Source organism: Hyla sarda, chromosome 10 (assembly GCF_029499605.1).
Source record: "Hyla sarda isolate aHylSar1 chromosome 10, aHylSar1.hap1, whole genome shotgun sequence".
Lineage (NCBI taxonomy): Eukaryota > Metazoa > Chordata > Amphibia > Anura > Hylidae > Hyla > Hyla sarda.
This window is the reverse complement of record NC_079198.1, coordinates 48,229,788-48,245,429: the sequence shown is the minus strand read 5'-3', so window position 1 is coordinate 48,245,429 and position 15,642 is coordinate 48,229,788. Positions and strand designations below refer to the sequence as shown.

The window sequence follows — 15,642 nt, the reverse complement described above, 5'->3', positions numbered from 1 at the left end:
TTTCCTACTCAGTTCTTGAAATGGACAGAGGTGTCAGCAGAGAGCACTGTGGTCATGATGTCAGCAGAGAGCTCTGTGTTCCAAAAAGAAAAGAATTTCCTCTGTAGTATTCGGCAGCTAATAAGTACTGGAAGGATTAAGATTTTTCAATAGAAGTCATTTACAAATCTCTTTAACTTTCTGGCACCAGTTGATTTAAAAAAATAAATAAATAAATAAAAGTTTTCCAGCGGAGTACCCTTTGAAGACTTTAAAATGGGGGCGTATGGATATGCCCGGCGTCCTTAAGGGGTTAATATGAATGATCATCAGAAAGGGTTAATACTTAAAAATAAATTTGTCACAGAAAATCAGAAGTTATCAATAACTGTTAAAATTAGTTAAACATTGATAAGCTTTTTAAGAATAATAACGATATCTGGTCAGCTTGAGCAACATATCCTGTTCCTGGTAAACACTAATTTTCTAATCATATAGAACAGGGGTCTCAAACTCAAATTATCTGGGGACCACTGGAGGTAGCGGCTGGGCCGCATGCGCCCCTAACATATAATGCCCCCATCATGTGCCCCTCACATATAATGCCCCCATCATACGCCCCTCACATATAATGCCCTCATCATCCACCAGCAACACCCCCCACCAGCAGTAGCACCCCCATCATCCATACTGCTGGGGGGGTGTTGCTGGTGGACGATGAGGGTTCTACTGCTGGGGGGGGGGCGTTTTTGGATGATTGGAATGCTACTGTCAGGGCAGCCCCATCATCCACCAGAACCCCCCCAGCCAGCAGTAGCACCCCCATCATCCACCAGCAACACCCCCACAGCAGTGGCACCCCATCATCCACCAGAACTCCCCCCCAGCAGTAGCACCCCCATCATCCACCATCAACCCCCCCCCCCCCCCATATTCCCCCTACCCCCCTGTGATAATAGCATCAGCTGACAGATTAGGGGGGGTACTACTGCTGGGGGGATTTGGGCGGTGTTGGTGGACAGACAGCAGTAGCACCCTGATCATGCATCAGCGACATTCAGTATAAACATTGGGTGTTTATTTTTGGAGGTGTTTTATTTTTTTTATTTTTTTTTTAGATGTGTAACACTTATTTATTGTATTTGGGATGTTATTAATGTATCTTTATTTGGCCGGAGGGTAATGTTTTGATTGTACTTGGCACTTTATATGAACATTTGGGTGGCTTGCTGATCCCTTAATGGTTAAAATTTTCTTCATACTTGTGATCTGGCTTCGATATAGTGGTATAATTATATATATCTCTATCTCTATATATATCTATCTATCTTTTCACCCGGTACATCATCTTGTGTGAGTCAGGGGGTAGAGATAGGATTACACTCCTATGCTCTAAGTCAGTGGTTCTTAACCTTGTTGGAGGTACTGAACCCCACCAGTTTCATATGCGCATTCACCGAACCCCTCTTATTTGGAAAAATAAAATAAAATTTTTTTCAAATTCAAAACATAGGAGGTATATATTTATGTATATATTTATACATAGGTGCACAAAATGAACAAAACCATTAAGAACAAAGAACAAAACCATGAAAACATGATTTTCACACAAAAACATAATATTTACTGCAAATCAGTGTGACTTCTACTGTTTTTCAGAGACCAGTTCAGAAATGCGCGGCTTTACCTTGGCAAGTGCCACTCTCATGTCATTTTCACAACATTGGCAGTGTTCCCCCGCATTAGGCAGGTAGTGTTCCCCCACATTAGGTAGACAGTTCCCCCACATTAGGCAGGCAGTGTTCCGCAACATTAGGCAGGCAGTGTTCCCCCACATTAGGCAGGCAGTGTTCCCCAACATTAGGCTGCTTTCACACAATAAAATTCATCCGTTTTAAAGATCCGTTTGATGTTCCGTTATGAAAACCCTGAAAATCGGCCATTAAACAACCGTTAGAAAATCCCATGTAGTCTATAACGGACGTTATTTTGTGATGGAAGATAGTAACGGGAGAAATCGCGCATGCACTATTTCTTCCGTTCATTCTCCCGTCACAAAATAAAGTGCCTTATTTATAACGGACATTAACGGATTAAAACAGATAATGTAAAAATCCCTTAGACTATAATGAGATTTTCTAATGGACGTATGGGATTTTCTAATGGTCGGTTAATGGCCGATTTTCAGGGTTTTCATAACGGAACATTAAACGAATCTTTAAAACGGCTGAATTTTATAGTGTGAAAGCAGCCTTAGGCAGGCAGAGTTCCCCCACATTAGGCAGGCACTGTTCCCCCACATTAAGCAGGCAGTGTTCCCCCACATTAGGCAGGCAGTGTTCCCCCACATTATGTAGGCCAGTGGTCTTCAACCTGCGGACCGCCAACGGCTGCCCCGGCATGCTGGGAGTTGTAGTTTTGCAACATCTGAAGGTCCACAGGTTGAAGACCACTGATGTAGGCAGTGTTCTCCCACAGACATACAGCCTCCAGCCATATACAGTGTATGGCTGGAGGCTGTATGCCTGTGTACTGCCCACTTCAGTGCTCCGAAGCACCGAAGTTGACGTGCCGCTGGTCACTTACCAAGCTGGCCAGCGCGCGTCTTCCTCCTTCTCTATCCTCCGGTCCTCGGCGCCTTCGTTTCCATGGGCGCACGCATGGGACGACGTGCGCTATGTCCCGGCGGCCCTGCGTTTTTAAACTTAATGCGGGGCCAGAGGGAGTTTATAGTGATGGGGGGAATTGCCCCATCACTACAGGAAGGTCAAACAGCGGCCAGCTCAGGGCCCCAAGCAATTGCTTGGTTTGCCTTTCCTGTTGCGACCTCCCCCGCTGAACCCTTGGGACTGACTTACCGAACCCCTGGGGTTCGATCAAACCCAGGTTAAGAACCACTGCTCTAAGTATTCTTGTGCATGTTTTTAAGTGTTTTTTATGGTGTTTGTACTCCTCCCTTTTTTCTAAATAAAGATAAAATCCATTTAGTTATATATTTAGAAGTGTTGGAGTGCATTGTTTTTTGGTTGGCTGTTTTTTCTTTTCCTTTGCATTGTTCATATTTTGGCAACCATATTTGCACCCACAGTAAATATAGTAGCGTTGCCCATGATTCTTTGCTCTATCCGAAAGTCTGCATGGGTCGCAAAGTTTGAGACCCCTGATATAGAAGAAAGAACTGTAGTCTTTGTTTTGAATCATTCGTTGCAGCAGGAAGGTCGCTTGGATATTTGAGGACATTTGAGTGCACGGCTGTGCATGAAAACGGTCATTTGCCTCTGAACGCCCCTGCAACATCCAAGCGACCTCCCTGCTGCATCGATTGATTTGAAAGGAAGACTACAGTGACGATGAGTGCAAGCTTGTTCTTTCTTCTATATGATTATTTGTGTATTTGCCTAGATATGGAGCTTAGCACCACATCAGTAGTAAAAGTATTGTAGCACTGGCCGCTGTTTTTTCTCAAGTTCCGATTTACTTGATTAGCTGGCATCTGGATATTTAATTGTGCTCTTAGCTTTATTCTACATTAATTGTATACTAACTGATTTTCTGGTGATTCAATGGAATAAAATGTATATAATTATATAAAATATACTGTGATCAGTCTTAAAGTATTATTGTTCTTTGTAAAAACTTTTTACATGCTGTCCAGACATGTCAAACGTTAAAAGGGGTTATCCAGGAAATAACTTTTTATATATCAACTGGCTCCAGAAAGTTAAACAGATTTATAAATTACCTCTATTAAAAAATCTGAATCCTTTCAGTACTTATGAGCTGCTGAAGTTGCATTCTTTTCTAATTGCTCTCTGATGACAAGTGTCTCGGGAACCGCCCAGTTTAGAAGCAAATCCCCATAGCAAACGTCTTCTACTCTGGGCAGTTCCCGAGAGAAGCAGAGATGTCAGCAGAGAGCACTGTTGCAAGACAGAAAACAACAACTCAACTTCAGCAGCTGATAATTATTGAAAGGATTAAGATTTATTAATAGAAGTAATTTACAAATCTGTTAAACTTTCTGTAGCCAGTTAATATAAAAAAAAAGTTTTTCCTGGAATACCCCTTTAAGATTGCATCGGATCTTCATTCTGAGACCTGGAAGCGATCATCAGCAATAGCCAGCTGAAGTGTACAGCAGTGCTCAGGACTAAGATCCAGTTGCAATCTAAACTTTTGATGTGTTTTTTTTTTTTAAACAATTTATTTAGCATTTTCAAAAGAAAAACATACAAAACAAGATACATAATAAACTCCAGGAGCCCAGATGCCAGGCCAAGGCGGTAGGAACAAATGGCAGTACAATGCTTATGAACAATAAAATAGTATGATATTAGACAAGAGTTAACAGAGGCACCTGCCAGGCACAAAAATTGTAATAGAACAGGGCACCCCCTGAGCATAACAGGCCCAACAGGACAGACAGTCACACACCACACACCCTCCGGTACTAACCCCCCCCCCTCCCACCCACCTCACCACCAGGAACCAAACAACCAAACTCAGGCCTCCGGGAATCGTTGACCAGGAGGATCAGTATAAGCTCCAAGGAGGAGCCATGGGACCCACACCTTGTCAAATTTCTTTGGGCACTTGCGACTGATATACAGAGAATGCAGAGAATACAGGGGCACATTCTTATTAACCAAACTAATCCAATGGGAAAGAGGAGGGGGGGAGCATCCTTCCAAGTCATCGCTACCACCTTATGGGCACAGAAAAGGAGAAAAATAATCAACAACCGTCTAGTAACATAGTAACATAGTTCATATGGTTGAAAAAAGACCAGATTCAATCAAGTTCAACCTATAACCCTAATGAGTCCCTACAGAGTTGATCCAGAGAAAGGCAAAAAAAAACTCATACTAGAGGTAAAAGTTCCTTACCGACTCAGAATAAATCCCTGAATCAACATTCTGTCCCTATAAATCTAGTATACATAACCAAAATAAAATATATACTGGCGCAAAATAGGTGAAGTAAAAGATTTAGAATTTATTATCCATAAACAGTACAAAAACTTGGTGTAAATATACGATATAAGATATATACGCACCTTTTGTAATGCGTGCGTGGATATGTCTGTCAGGCCAACGGTAAAGTAATCCGTGTCCGAGAGGGTGTGTCTAAATGAAGTGAATACACAGGTGGTTACTACTAGCAACCTCCGGGAATAGTAGGGAAGATGTATGGTTAAATCTCTTACTCTACTACTTGAGTTGGTTTATATAAATTAGTTAGGTGGAGTGCTTAATAGTACTTAATAGTGGTGTGCTGGGCTGTGTTGTTATTTACTGAAATCATAAAGTAGAGCTAGATGTAATGCAATTTCTTACTTAGGGTTCTGCGAGTTACTTCTCTCTATTTGCCGTAATATGTATGGTACCTGCATCCGTAGAGATATGAATATGTCCAAATATCCTTGTATAACGGTACGTGTGGACTGGTCAGGGATGATTGTCGTGTAGTTCCTGGTGTATAGGATAGGGCGGGAGACAACCCCGGCCGGTGGCTCCCAGTACACCTCGCTGCGTGAGAGTTGGGGGGAAAAAAAAGGAAAAAAGTTGCTGTGTGTGACGTCACTACGGAGCTGCGGATTTACCAAAAAGTATTCTGACGCATTTCGGAGGCAATTACGGCCCCCTTCGTCTGGGAAAGTTACGTAGTTGGTGCTCCGCTGTCCTTATATCTCCTGTTGATTTTGATTGACAACCCGGCCTTGTCCGTTGCTTCGCCATGATTCTTTCTGATTGTCCGCCAAGTAGTTTGTTTTCGCTCACAAATGATGTGCTATTTTTGCTTGGTGACGTGCGTGACTATATTAGTATCAGTCTTCCAGAAATCCAAAGATTTCAAAGTCCGAATTGAGGCCGTGCGGTACCCCAGTATTAAATTCATATATTAATTTTGCTTCCGCCCTGGACAGAAATGCTATATAATTTCCTCCTCACCAATGTGGGGGAATGATTTCAATTCCACAGAAGCTGGAGTCTTTCATAGATGTGCTATGTTTCTCTTTGTAATGTTTAGAGAGTGGATGACCCTCAAAGCCTCTATTTATGTTATACAGATGTTCACTGATTCTCTGCGAGAGTAACCTTTTAGTTCTTCCAATGTACCATTCTTTGCATGGACATCTTATTCCATATATTACTCCTTTTGACTTTCAGTGGATGTGGCTTTCTATCTTCCTTTTTATGTTTTCATTTTCTATCTGAAAGGTTTGAGTGGTATTGTTCATAGTACGGCACGGGAAGAAACATTTGCGGCACGGGAAGGAACCGTTTTGGAGAGGGAATAGAGCATTGCCTTTTTGATTTTCATTTTTCACTGTTGGTGCTATTAGATTTCCCACATTCCTTGCTTTTTTTTAAATGAATGTTGGCTTATTAGTTATTTCCCCCCCCCCCCCCGATTTGTAATTTGTAATTTTTAAGTATGTCCCAGTGTTTCCAGATTCTTAAGGGAATTGAATGGAAGGAGCACTATATCCTAGGAACACTTGATGTTACCTCCCTGTACACAATCATCCAGCATGACAAAAGGAGAGCAACAGCGGAATTTTTCCTAAATACTCAAACGGACATACCAAAGGAACAAGTCAAATATATAGGGGAGTGCATCACCTTCATTTTGGAGCATAATTATTTTTATAAACAGACATAGGGTATGGCGATGGGGACCAAATTTGCACCCAGTTATTCAAATCTGTATGTCGGCCATTGGGAGAGTTATAACATATATCCCGATGGCCAGCTGGGTGCGGGTTTGGTCCTGTGGAAGCACTTTATTGACGATGTCATTTTTATCTGGGGTGGAGGGGAACCACTTTTAAAACTATTTTTACAGGACTTAAATAAAAATGAATTATTTTTAAACTTTTCTGCAACATACAGTACAAGCAGCATTAATTTCTTGGATTTAAATATTTACATTAAGGAAAACAAGATCGAAACAAAAACATTTCATAAACCCACAGACAGCAATAGCTTTATTAAAAAAAACTAGCTGTCACTTACCAGTGTGGCTAGCCAATATTCCAAGGAGTCAGTTTATCCGGGCACGAAGAAACTTTACAAGAACAGAAGATTATGAACAAGAGGCCAGCGACCTAATGAAAAAAATTCTCAATAGAGAATATGAGGAAGAAACACTCAGTCAAACCAGTAAAGAAGTCGCCAAGATAGAGAGGGAGAAATTACTGAAGAATAAAGAAAAAGAAAAGGATTCAATACAAAAACAAAAAAGAAAAAGAAACAGAAATAAAAATTCCAATCATCTTCAAATACTCTCATCAGAGTCATCTCTTCAAGAAAATAATCTGGAAGCACTGGGACATACTAAAAAATTACAAAACAATCGGGGAAAAAATACCTAATAAGCCAACATTCATTTTTAAAAAAGCAAGGAATGTGGGAAATCTAATAGCATAAACAGAGAAAAATGAAAATCAAAAAGGCAATGCTCTATTCCCTCTCCAAAATGGTTTCTTCCCGTGCCGCAAATGCAAAGCATACCATACTATGAACAATGCGATTTGTAGAGGTCTCCGAGACACTAGTTCTCAGGGAAAAAATTTGGTGTACCGAAGCGCTCTCTCCTCTGGGTCTGCTCACTAGTTGGAGGTTCCGATCGTGGTCAAATGAAGAAATAGCCAGGCTCGATGGAGTAGGTTAAATAACTGTTGATTTTATTTGGAGAAATCAGGATAACGCGTTTTGAGGGGTGGGACCCCCTCTTCGTCAGATCCAATGATGTGGCAGATGTACAGAGGCCACTCATTTAAACACAAAAAGCCCGCGAAAACTCAACACGAGTTATCAGGTTAGATTAAAACATGGTTTTCTTTTTAATACAAACATAATATGCATGTAGATTATGCAGTGTCAGCACTGTTTGCGGACACCTGGCGGGAGTAAAACTGAAAATGTACAAAATCCTATGATCCATCTATTATTCATAATCCTATACTATGGATACATGGGAGTAATAGGATCGTCGGCCCGGCTATCCGTATGGGAATCGGGGCAGGTCAGAAAGACAGAGAGCTGTCTGTCTTTCTGACCTGCCCCGCTTCCCATACGGATAGCCGGGCCAATGATGCCATTACTCCCATGTATCCACAGTATAGGATTCTGAATAATAGATGGATCATAGGATTTTGTACATTTTCAGTTTTACTCCCGCCAGGTGTCCACAAACAGCGCTGACACTGCATAATCTACATGCATATTATGTTTGTATTAAAAGAAAACCATGTTTTAATCTAACCCGATAACTCGTGTTGAGTTTTCGCGGGCTTTTTGTGTATAAATGAGTGGCCTCTGTACATCTGCCACATCATTGGATCTGACGAAGAGGGGGTCCCACCCCTCGAAATGAGTTATCCTGATTTCTCCAAATAAAATCCACAGTTATTTAACCTACTCCATCGAGCCTGGTTATTTCTTCATTTGACCACGATCGGAACCTCCAACTAGTGAGCGGACCCAGAGGAGAGAGCGCTTCGGTACACCGAATTTTTTCCCTGAGAACTAGGGTCTCGGAGACCTCTACCAATCAGTTACCAGATGTCCAGGACCCACAGGACGCCACGGTGTAAGCCGTACTTCCTCAATCCAGCGATTCTCGATTCACAGGGATCCAAGCGCTATATGGTGTTATGCCCAGTGCATAACACCTCAAGGTGAGCAGGTTTTTTTTACATCACGCTCATTCTATCTGCAAACCACATTTACGGCACATTGTTGCGCGATTCTTGTGTTTCTATTTTTTTCATATATCGAGTAATACTATGAACAATACCACTCCAACCTTTCAGATAGAAAATGAAAACATAAAAAGATAGAAAGCCACATCCACTGGAAGTCAAAAGGAGTAATATATGGAATAAGATGTCCATGCAAAAAGTGGTACATTGGAAGAACTAAAAGGTTACTCTCCCAGAGGATCAGTGAACATCTGTATAACATAAATAGAGGCTTTGAGGGTCATCCACTCTCTAAACATTACAAAGAGAAACATAACACATCTATGAAAGACTCCAGCTTCTGTGGAATTGAAATAATTCCCCCACATTGGCAAGAAGGAAATTATATAGCACTTCTGTCCAGGGCAGAAGCAAAATTAATATTTGAATTTGATACTGGGGTACCGCACGGCCTCAATTTGGACTTCGAAATCTTTGGATTTCTGGAAGACATACTAATATAGTCACACACGTCACCAAGCAAAAATAGCACATCATTTGTGAGCGAAAACAAACTACTTGCCAGACAATCAGAAAGAATTATGATGAAGCAACGGACAAGGCCGGGTTGTCAATCAAAATTAACAGGAGCTATAAGGACAGCAGAGCACCAACTACAAAACTTTCCCAGAAGAAGGGGGCTGTAATTGCCTCCGAACCGCGTCGGAATACTTTTTGGTTCATCTGCAGCTCCGTAGTAAAGTCACGCACGGCAACTTTTTTTCTTCTCTTTTTTTCCCCAACTCTCGTGCAGCGAGGTGTACCGGGAGTGGTAGAGACGCCACCGGCCGGGGTTGTCTCCCGCCCTATCCTATACATCAGGAACTACACGACTATCTTCCCGGACCAGTCTGCAAGTACCGTTATCACAAGGATATTTGGACATATTCATATCTATACGGATGCAGGTACCATACATATTACGACAAATAGAGAAGTAACTCGCAGAACCCGAAGTAAGAAATTGTATTACCTCTAGCTCTACTTTATGATTTCAGTAAATAACAACAACACAGCCCAGCGCACCACTATTAAGTACTACAAGGACGCTACAAGCACTCCGCTTAACTGATTTATATAAACCAATTCAAGTAGTAAGGTAAGAGATTTAACCATACATCTTCCCTACTATTCCCGGAGGTTGCTAGTAGTAACCACCTGTGTATTCACTTCATTTAGACACACCCTCTCGGACACGGATTACTTTACCGTTGGTCTGACAGAGACATATCCACGCACGCATTGCAAAAGGTGCGTATATATCTTCGTTATTAGCTCAACACTTCTACCTTATCAATCAACCTGTCTATACTGAAGTTTCATGTTCTCCTTTACATGCAGGAATTCTGATCATCTGACTTCCTGAAGAGTATTCACAGACACCCGTTTTTTTGTGCAATATTCGGACTGTTGTGCTATATCCTGCTTCACTTCTTTTAGTATATTTACACCAAGTTTTTATACTATTTATGGATAATAAATTCTAAATCATTTACTTCACCTATTTTGCGCCAGTATATATTTTATTTCATTTTTTACGGGCTTTTCACCCACATATTGGAGCCGGCAGGAACCCAATCATATACAAGGCAGCATTTTTACTACTCACCAGAACGGGTACATAATTATATTCACTACTCCCCCATCCATTCGTGTGAATTATTTTACTGGTTAGTATACATAACCAGTGATGTTATTATTCTCCAAAAAATGCATCCAGACCCCTTTTGAACTCTTTTACAGAGTTCACAATTACCACCTCCTCAGGCAGAGAGTTCCTTACAGTTAAGAACCCCGTCTGTGCTGGTGTAGAAACCTTCTTTCCTCTAGACGTAGAGGATGCCCCCTTGTTATAGATACAGTCCTGGGTATAAATAGATCATGGGAGAGATCTCTGTACTGTCCCCTGATATATTTATACATAGTTATTAGGTCGCCCCTAAGCCTTCTTTTTTTTAAACTAAATAACACTAATTCTGATAATCTTTCTGGGTACTGTAGTCCTCCCATTCCCCGTATTACCCTCCTTGCCTGTCTGTCCTGTCCCGTATTACCCTCTCCAGCTCCACTATATCTTTCTTGTACACTGGTGCCCAGTACTGTACACAGTATTCTATGTGTGGTCTGACTAGTGATTTGTACAGCGGTAGAATTATTTCCTTGTCGTGAGCATCTATGCCCCTATTGATGCACCCCATTATTTTATTTGCCTTGGCAGCAGCTGCCCAACACTGGTCACTACAGCTAAATTTACTGTTAACTAAGACCCCTAAGTCCTTTTCCATGTCAGTCGTCCCAAATGTGCTCCCATTTAATACATAAGCCCAGCCTGGATTTTTCCTCCCCATGTGCATAACCTTACCTTTATCAGTGTTGAACCTTATTTGCCACTTCCCAGCATAAATGTACATCCCGGTGAGGTAGTACTTAACGGACCAGGATGTACATTTACGTCCTAAGCATAACAGCGAGCATCGGAGTGATGCCCGGATCATGCGCGGCAGGTCCCGGCTGCTGATCGCAGACAGTGACCCCCCCCCGTAATGGCAGACATCCGCGATCCCGCGGATGTCCGCCATTAATGCCTCAGATGCCGTGATCAATACAGATCACGGCATCTGCAGCATCGCGGTCATTAAAATGGATGATTGGATCGCCCACAGCGCTGCCGCGGCGATCCGATCTTCCAGCATGGCTGCCGGAGATCCCCTCACCTGGCTCCGCTGCCTTCCTTGTGTCTTCTGCTCTGATCTGCCTTCCTGCAGACCAGAGCAGAAGATGTCCTATACATAGCACTGAACAGTATAAATAGTCCCCTATGGGGCTATTAAAGTGTAAAAAAAAAAAGTTTAAAAAAAAGGGAAAAAAACCCTCCCCCAATAAAAACGTAAATTGTCCCACTTTCCCTATTTCACCCCCAAAAAGTGTTAGAAAAATATTTTATATACATATTTGGCATCGCCGCGTGCGTAAATATCTGAACTATTAAAATTAAATGTTAATGATACACTACGGTGAACGTAAAAAAAAAAGTCCAAAATAGCTGCTTTTTTATAACATTTTATTCCCCAAAAAATTAATAAAAAATGGATTTAAAGTTTTTTATAAGCAAATATGGTATCAATAAAAAGTACAGATCACGGCACAAAAAATAGCCCTCATACTGCCGCTTATACGGAAAAATGAAAAAGTTATAGATTTTAAATGTACTAATTTGGTTAAAAAGTTTGCGATTTTTTTAAAGCGCAACAGTAATAGAAAAGTATATTATCACGGATATCTTTTTAATCTTATTGACCCAAAGAATAAAGAACACCTGTCATTTTTACCGTAAATTGTACAGCGTGAAAACGAAACCTTCCAAAATTAGCAAAATTGCGGTTTTCTTTTTAATTTCACCACACAAATGGTATTTTTTTGGTTGCGCCATACATTTTATGGTAAAGTGAGTGATGGCATTATAACGGACAACTGGTGGCGCAAAGAACAAGCCCTCATACTAGTCTGTGGATGAAAATATAAATGAGCTATGATTTTTTGAAGGCGAGGAGGAAAAAATGAAAACGTAAAAATAAAATTGCATGAGTCCTTAACCCCTTAAGGACGCAGCGTTTTTTCATTTTCATTTTTTCCTCATCACCTTCTAAAAATCATAATGCTTTAAATTTTGCACCTAAAAATCCATTTGATGGCTTATTTTTTGCGCCACCAATTCTACTTTGTAGTGACATTAATCATTTTACCAAAAAATCCAGGGCGAAACGGAAAAAAATTATCATTGTGCGACAAAATTGAAGAAAAAATGTCATGTGCTAACCACTGAGCCACCATGCTGCCCTTAGCATACATCTGCTATGCATCTGCTATGCATGGTTGCTAAAATGGACAGAGATGTCAGTAGAGAGCACTGTGCCCGTGATGTCATCAGTGTTCCAAAAAGAAAGGAATTTCCTCTGTAACATTCAGCAGCTAAGAAGTACTGGAAGGATTAAGATTTTTTAATAGAAGTAATATACAAATATGTTTAACTTTCTGCCACCAGTTGATTTAAAAGAAAAAAAGGTTTTCACCGGAGTACCTCTTTCACTTTTTTTTTTGCAGTGTTATAGCTCCCATAGGGAGCTATAGCACTGCACACATCAGTCAGATAGGGGCTCGATTGCTCAAGCCTGTAGCTCAGGCTTGAAGCAATCAATCCCCGATCGGATGCCACGGAGAGAGGTAAGGAGACCTCCGCCTGCGTCCCAGCTGATCGGAACATCGCGATTTTATCGCGATGTCCCGATCAGCCCGAATGAGCTGCCGGGAACCGTTTACTTTCGTTTTCAGACGCGGCGATCAACTTTCGGTGCCACACGCTGTTAGCCCAGGGTCCAGGCTACCGTTAGCCGCCGGGACCAACCCGGTGTGATGCGGGGTCACCGGGCTTAGGGCGTACAGGTACGCCCTAAGTCCTTAAGAGGTTAAGGGATTAATCTTTCTGTCTCTATTTTTGTGGCTATTATCTGTATTTTACATATTTTAACTTTTTCTATAGCTTTTTAATGCTTCTTCACTGCCATCCTGTTTTAGTAGTTTAAATGCTTTATTATTATTATTTATTGCCCCCTTAACATTTTTTATTCATCCACATTGGTTTTCTTTTATTCCTGACCCTTTTATTCCCATAAGGTATATATGTCTTACAGTGAAGTATATACCCCCTTTCCGTTTTGTTTGATTCTTCCTGAATAGACTATGACCCCGTATGTTGACTGCCCAGTCATAGCTATCATCCAACCATGTCTCTGTTATACCCACTGTGTCATCATTTTCCTCAGACATTATCAACTCCAGTTCGTCAGTTTTATTGGTCAGACTTCTGGCATTAGTCAACATGCAATTCATTCATCCTGTACCAGTCTCCCACAAGCCCGGGAGTCTTTCCGGGGGATAGTTTGGATCGCCAGAACTACCTTCTCAGCTGTAAAGGGGGAATCTAAAGCAGCAGTCTGTGATTGACTCAGGGTAGGAAGGTTCAGAGCACCCAGGAAAGACAATAGCTCATCTTGGCAAGAGCGAAGACAGGAGAAGTACAAGGAACAATAGAAGTTCCAAAATACATTATTAATAGCTGGAGGATCCGTCACGGAAGATCCAATCTCAAGTATACAGGGAATCAATGCCACAGGACGGCTTGCCCTTGCCAAATAAGCAAAAAGTTTCCCATTTTTGTCCAACTTTTGACATGTCTTGACAACATGCAAGCCATCAAAACTAACCCACAGACAACAAAGCACCATAAAATGTATCATCTTTATTGACAAAATGCAGGATAACATTTTTAATTGATTAAAATATAGGCACCATGCACATCAATGGACAATGCACAAGGATGGGACTAAACAATGGCTCCTTTGGTTACAAACAGAATATCATACGAATGGAAAATATATCTGGGTATCTAGCAAAATGAAAATGAAAATACTGCAAATAATAAAGCCAGACTGTACACAAACAGAATAAATGAAAACAACAAAGACAAATAAGCTGACATTCTTTTGTCAATAAATAAGATATATTTTATGGTGCTTTGTTGTCTGTGCATCAGTTTTTGGTAGTTTGCATGTGTTGTTGCACAGCAACTGTATAACCCTGTCGTTCTATTTTTGGTGACTATGTCTTCACAACATGTCAAAAGTTTTTAATAAGGACACTAATGCTTTAAACAAAGCCTTATGTCAAATTCAATCCACTGTATTTTGCTTGGTGCAGGGTCTGAGGGGCAACAAATCTCTTTGGTAATGTGTGATATATAGACTTATATGACTAAACAGCAACATTAACCAAATATTTCTTTTAGGGGTTACCTCTATTTTAAAAAGAAAATGATGATGTTAAAAGAAAAGGAAATCAAAATATTGACAAAAAAGAAGAAGCAGGAAGAAATAGAAGATGGTAGCCATAATAAATGACAACAGCCATCCATTAAGTTGTATTTACTGGAACTTTGAATTTCACTGAAAATAAAAAAAGCAAAACAAAGTTTCGGAAACAAATTCATTGTATTTAACAACAGAATGGAAGTAGGCAGTAAGATTAGGCAGGGAAAAGCTGGGGATGAAACACAGTTCAACCCATTAAGCACTATTGGCATCAAAAATACTAAAGTAAAATACCATTATGTAATTATGTAGTTCAGCTAACATTTTGGCTCATATTGAGGTCTTACAGTCTACCTTAAAGAGTACCTGTCATCAAACCATTGTAACGGCTGTGGTAGGTGGATCCACTAACCTGTGAGGAAGATGATGACTCGGGCTGAACCTGGGAGCTGAGTCTAACGTGCCGCTGGTTTTCACCAGAGCCCGCCACAAAGTGGCATGGACTTGCTGTGACAGGCGGCACACAGGTCACTACCCCTGATACGACTCATCCCCACAGGCAGCCGAGGTATAACGAGGCACAGGAAGGATGAGGCACAGACAAAGTTAGGACAGCCAGGAGGTCAGTGACGGCAATGAAGCAAGGTTAGGTCATGTAGCAAGAGGTCAGAAGGCAAGGGGTTAGATACACAGTAAAGCAAGACACAAGTATACGCTATCTCTTAGGCAACAAGGGCACTAAGATCCAGAGACAAGCACCAATTATTGGTGCACTGGTCCTTTAAATTTAGAAGAGCCAGTGCGCGCGTGCCCTAGGAGACGGGGACGCGCGCGCCGGCAGAGACGGACAGGAGGAGAAGAACAGAGCGGGGCTCGCAAGCGAGCATGCCACGCAAAGCGAGGAAAAGGACCAGTGGGGACAGAAGAGGATGGGGCAGAAGGTGAGCGGCAGTCCAGGGTTCGCATGCGGGCGCGTCTCGCAATGTGACCTGTGGCACTGCTGGGAGCAGAGGGCTGAGCCCTAACAACCATATTTTCTAAACTTACTCA

At 41.4% G+C, this 15,642-nt stretch overlaps 1 protein-coding gene across 4 annotated transcripts in view; it reads left to right on the top strand.

Moving 5' to 3' along the window:
- IZUMO3 (IZUMO family member 3) overlaps nt 1–14,743 on the top strand; it is a 312,623-nt gene extending 297,880 nt beyond the window's left edge. For all 4 annotated transcript variants that reach the window (XM_056542993.1, XM_056542991.1, XM_056542992.1 and 1 more), the window contains one exon: nt 14,571–14,743. In XM_056542993.1, the coding sequence (XP_056398968.1) occupies nt 14,571–14,682 (112 nt within the window). In that variant the 3' untranslated portion in view covers nt 14,683–14,743. The remainder of the gene's footprint in view (nt 1–14,570) is intronic.
- Nucleotides 14,744–15,642: the final 899 nt, after the last annotated feature.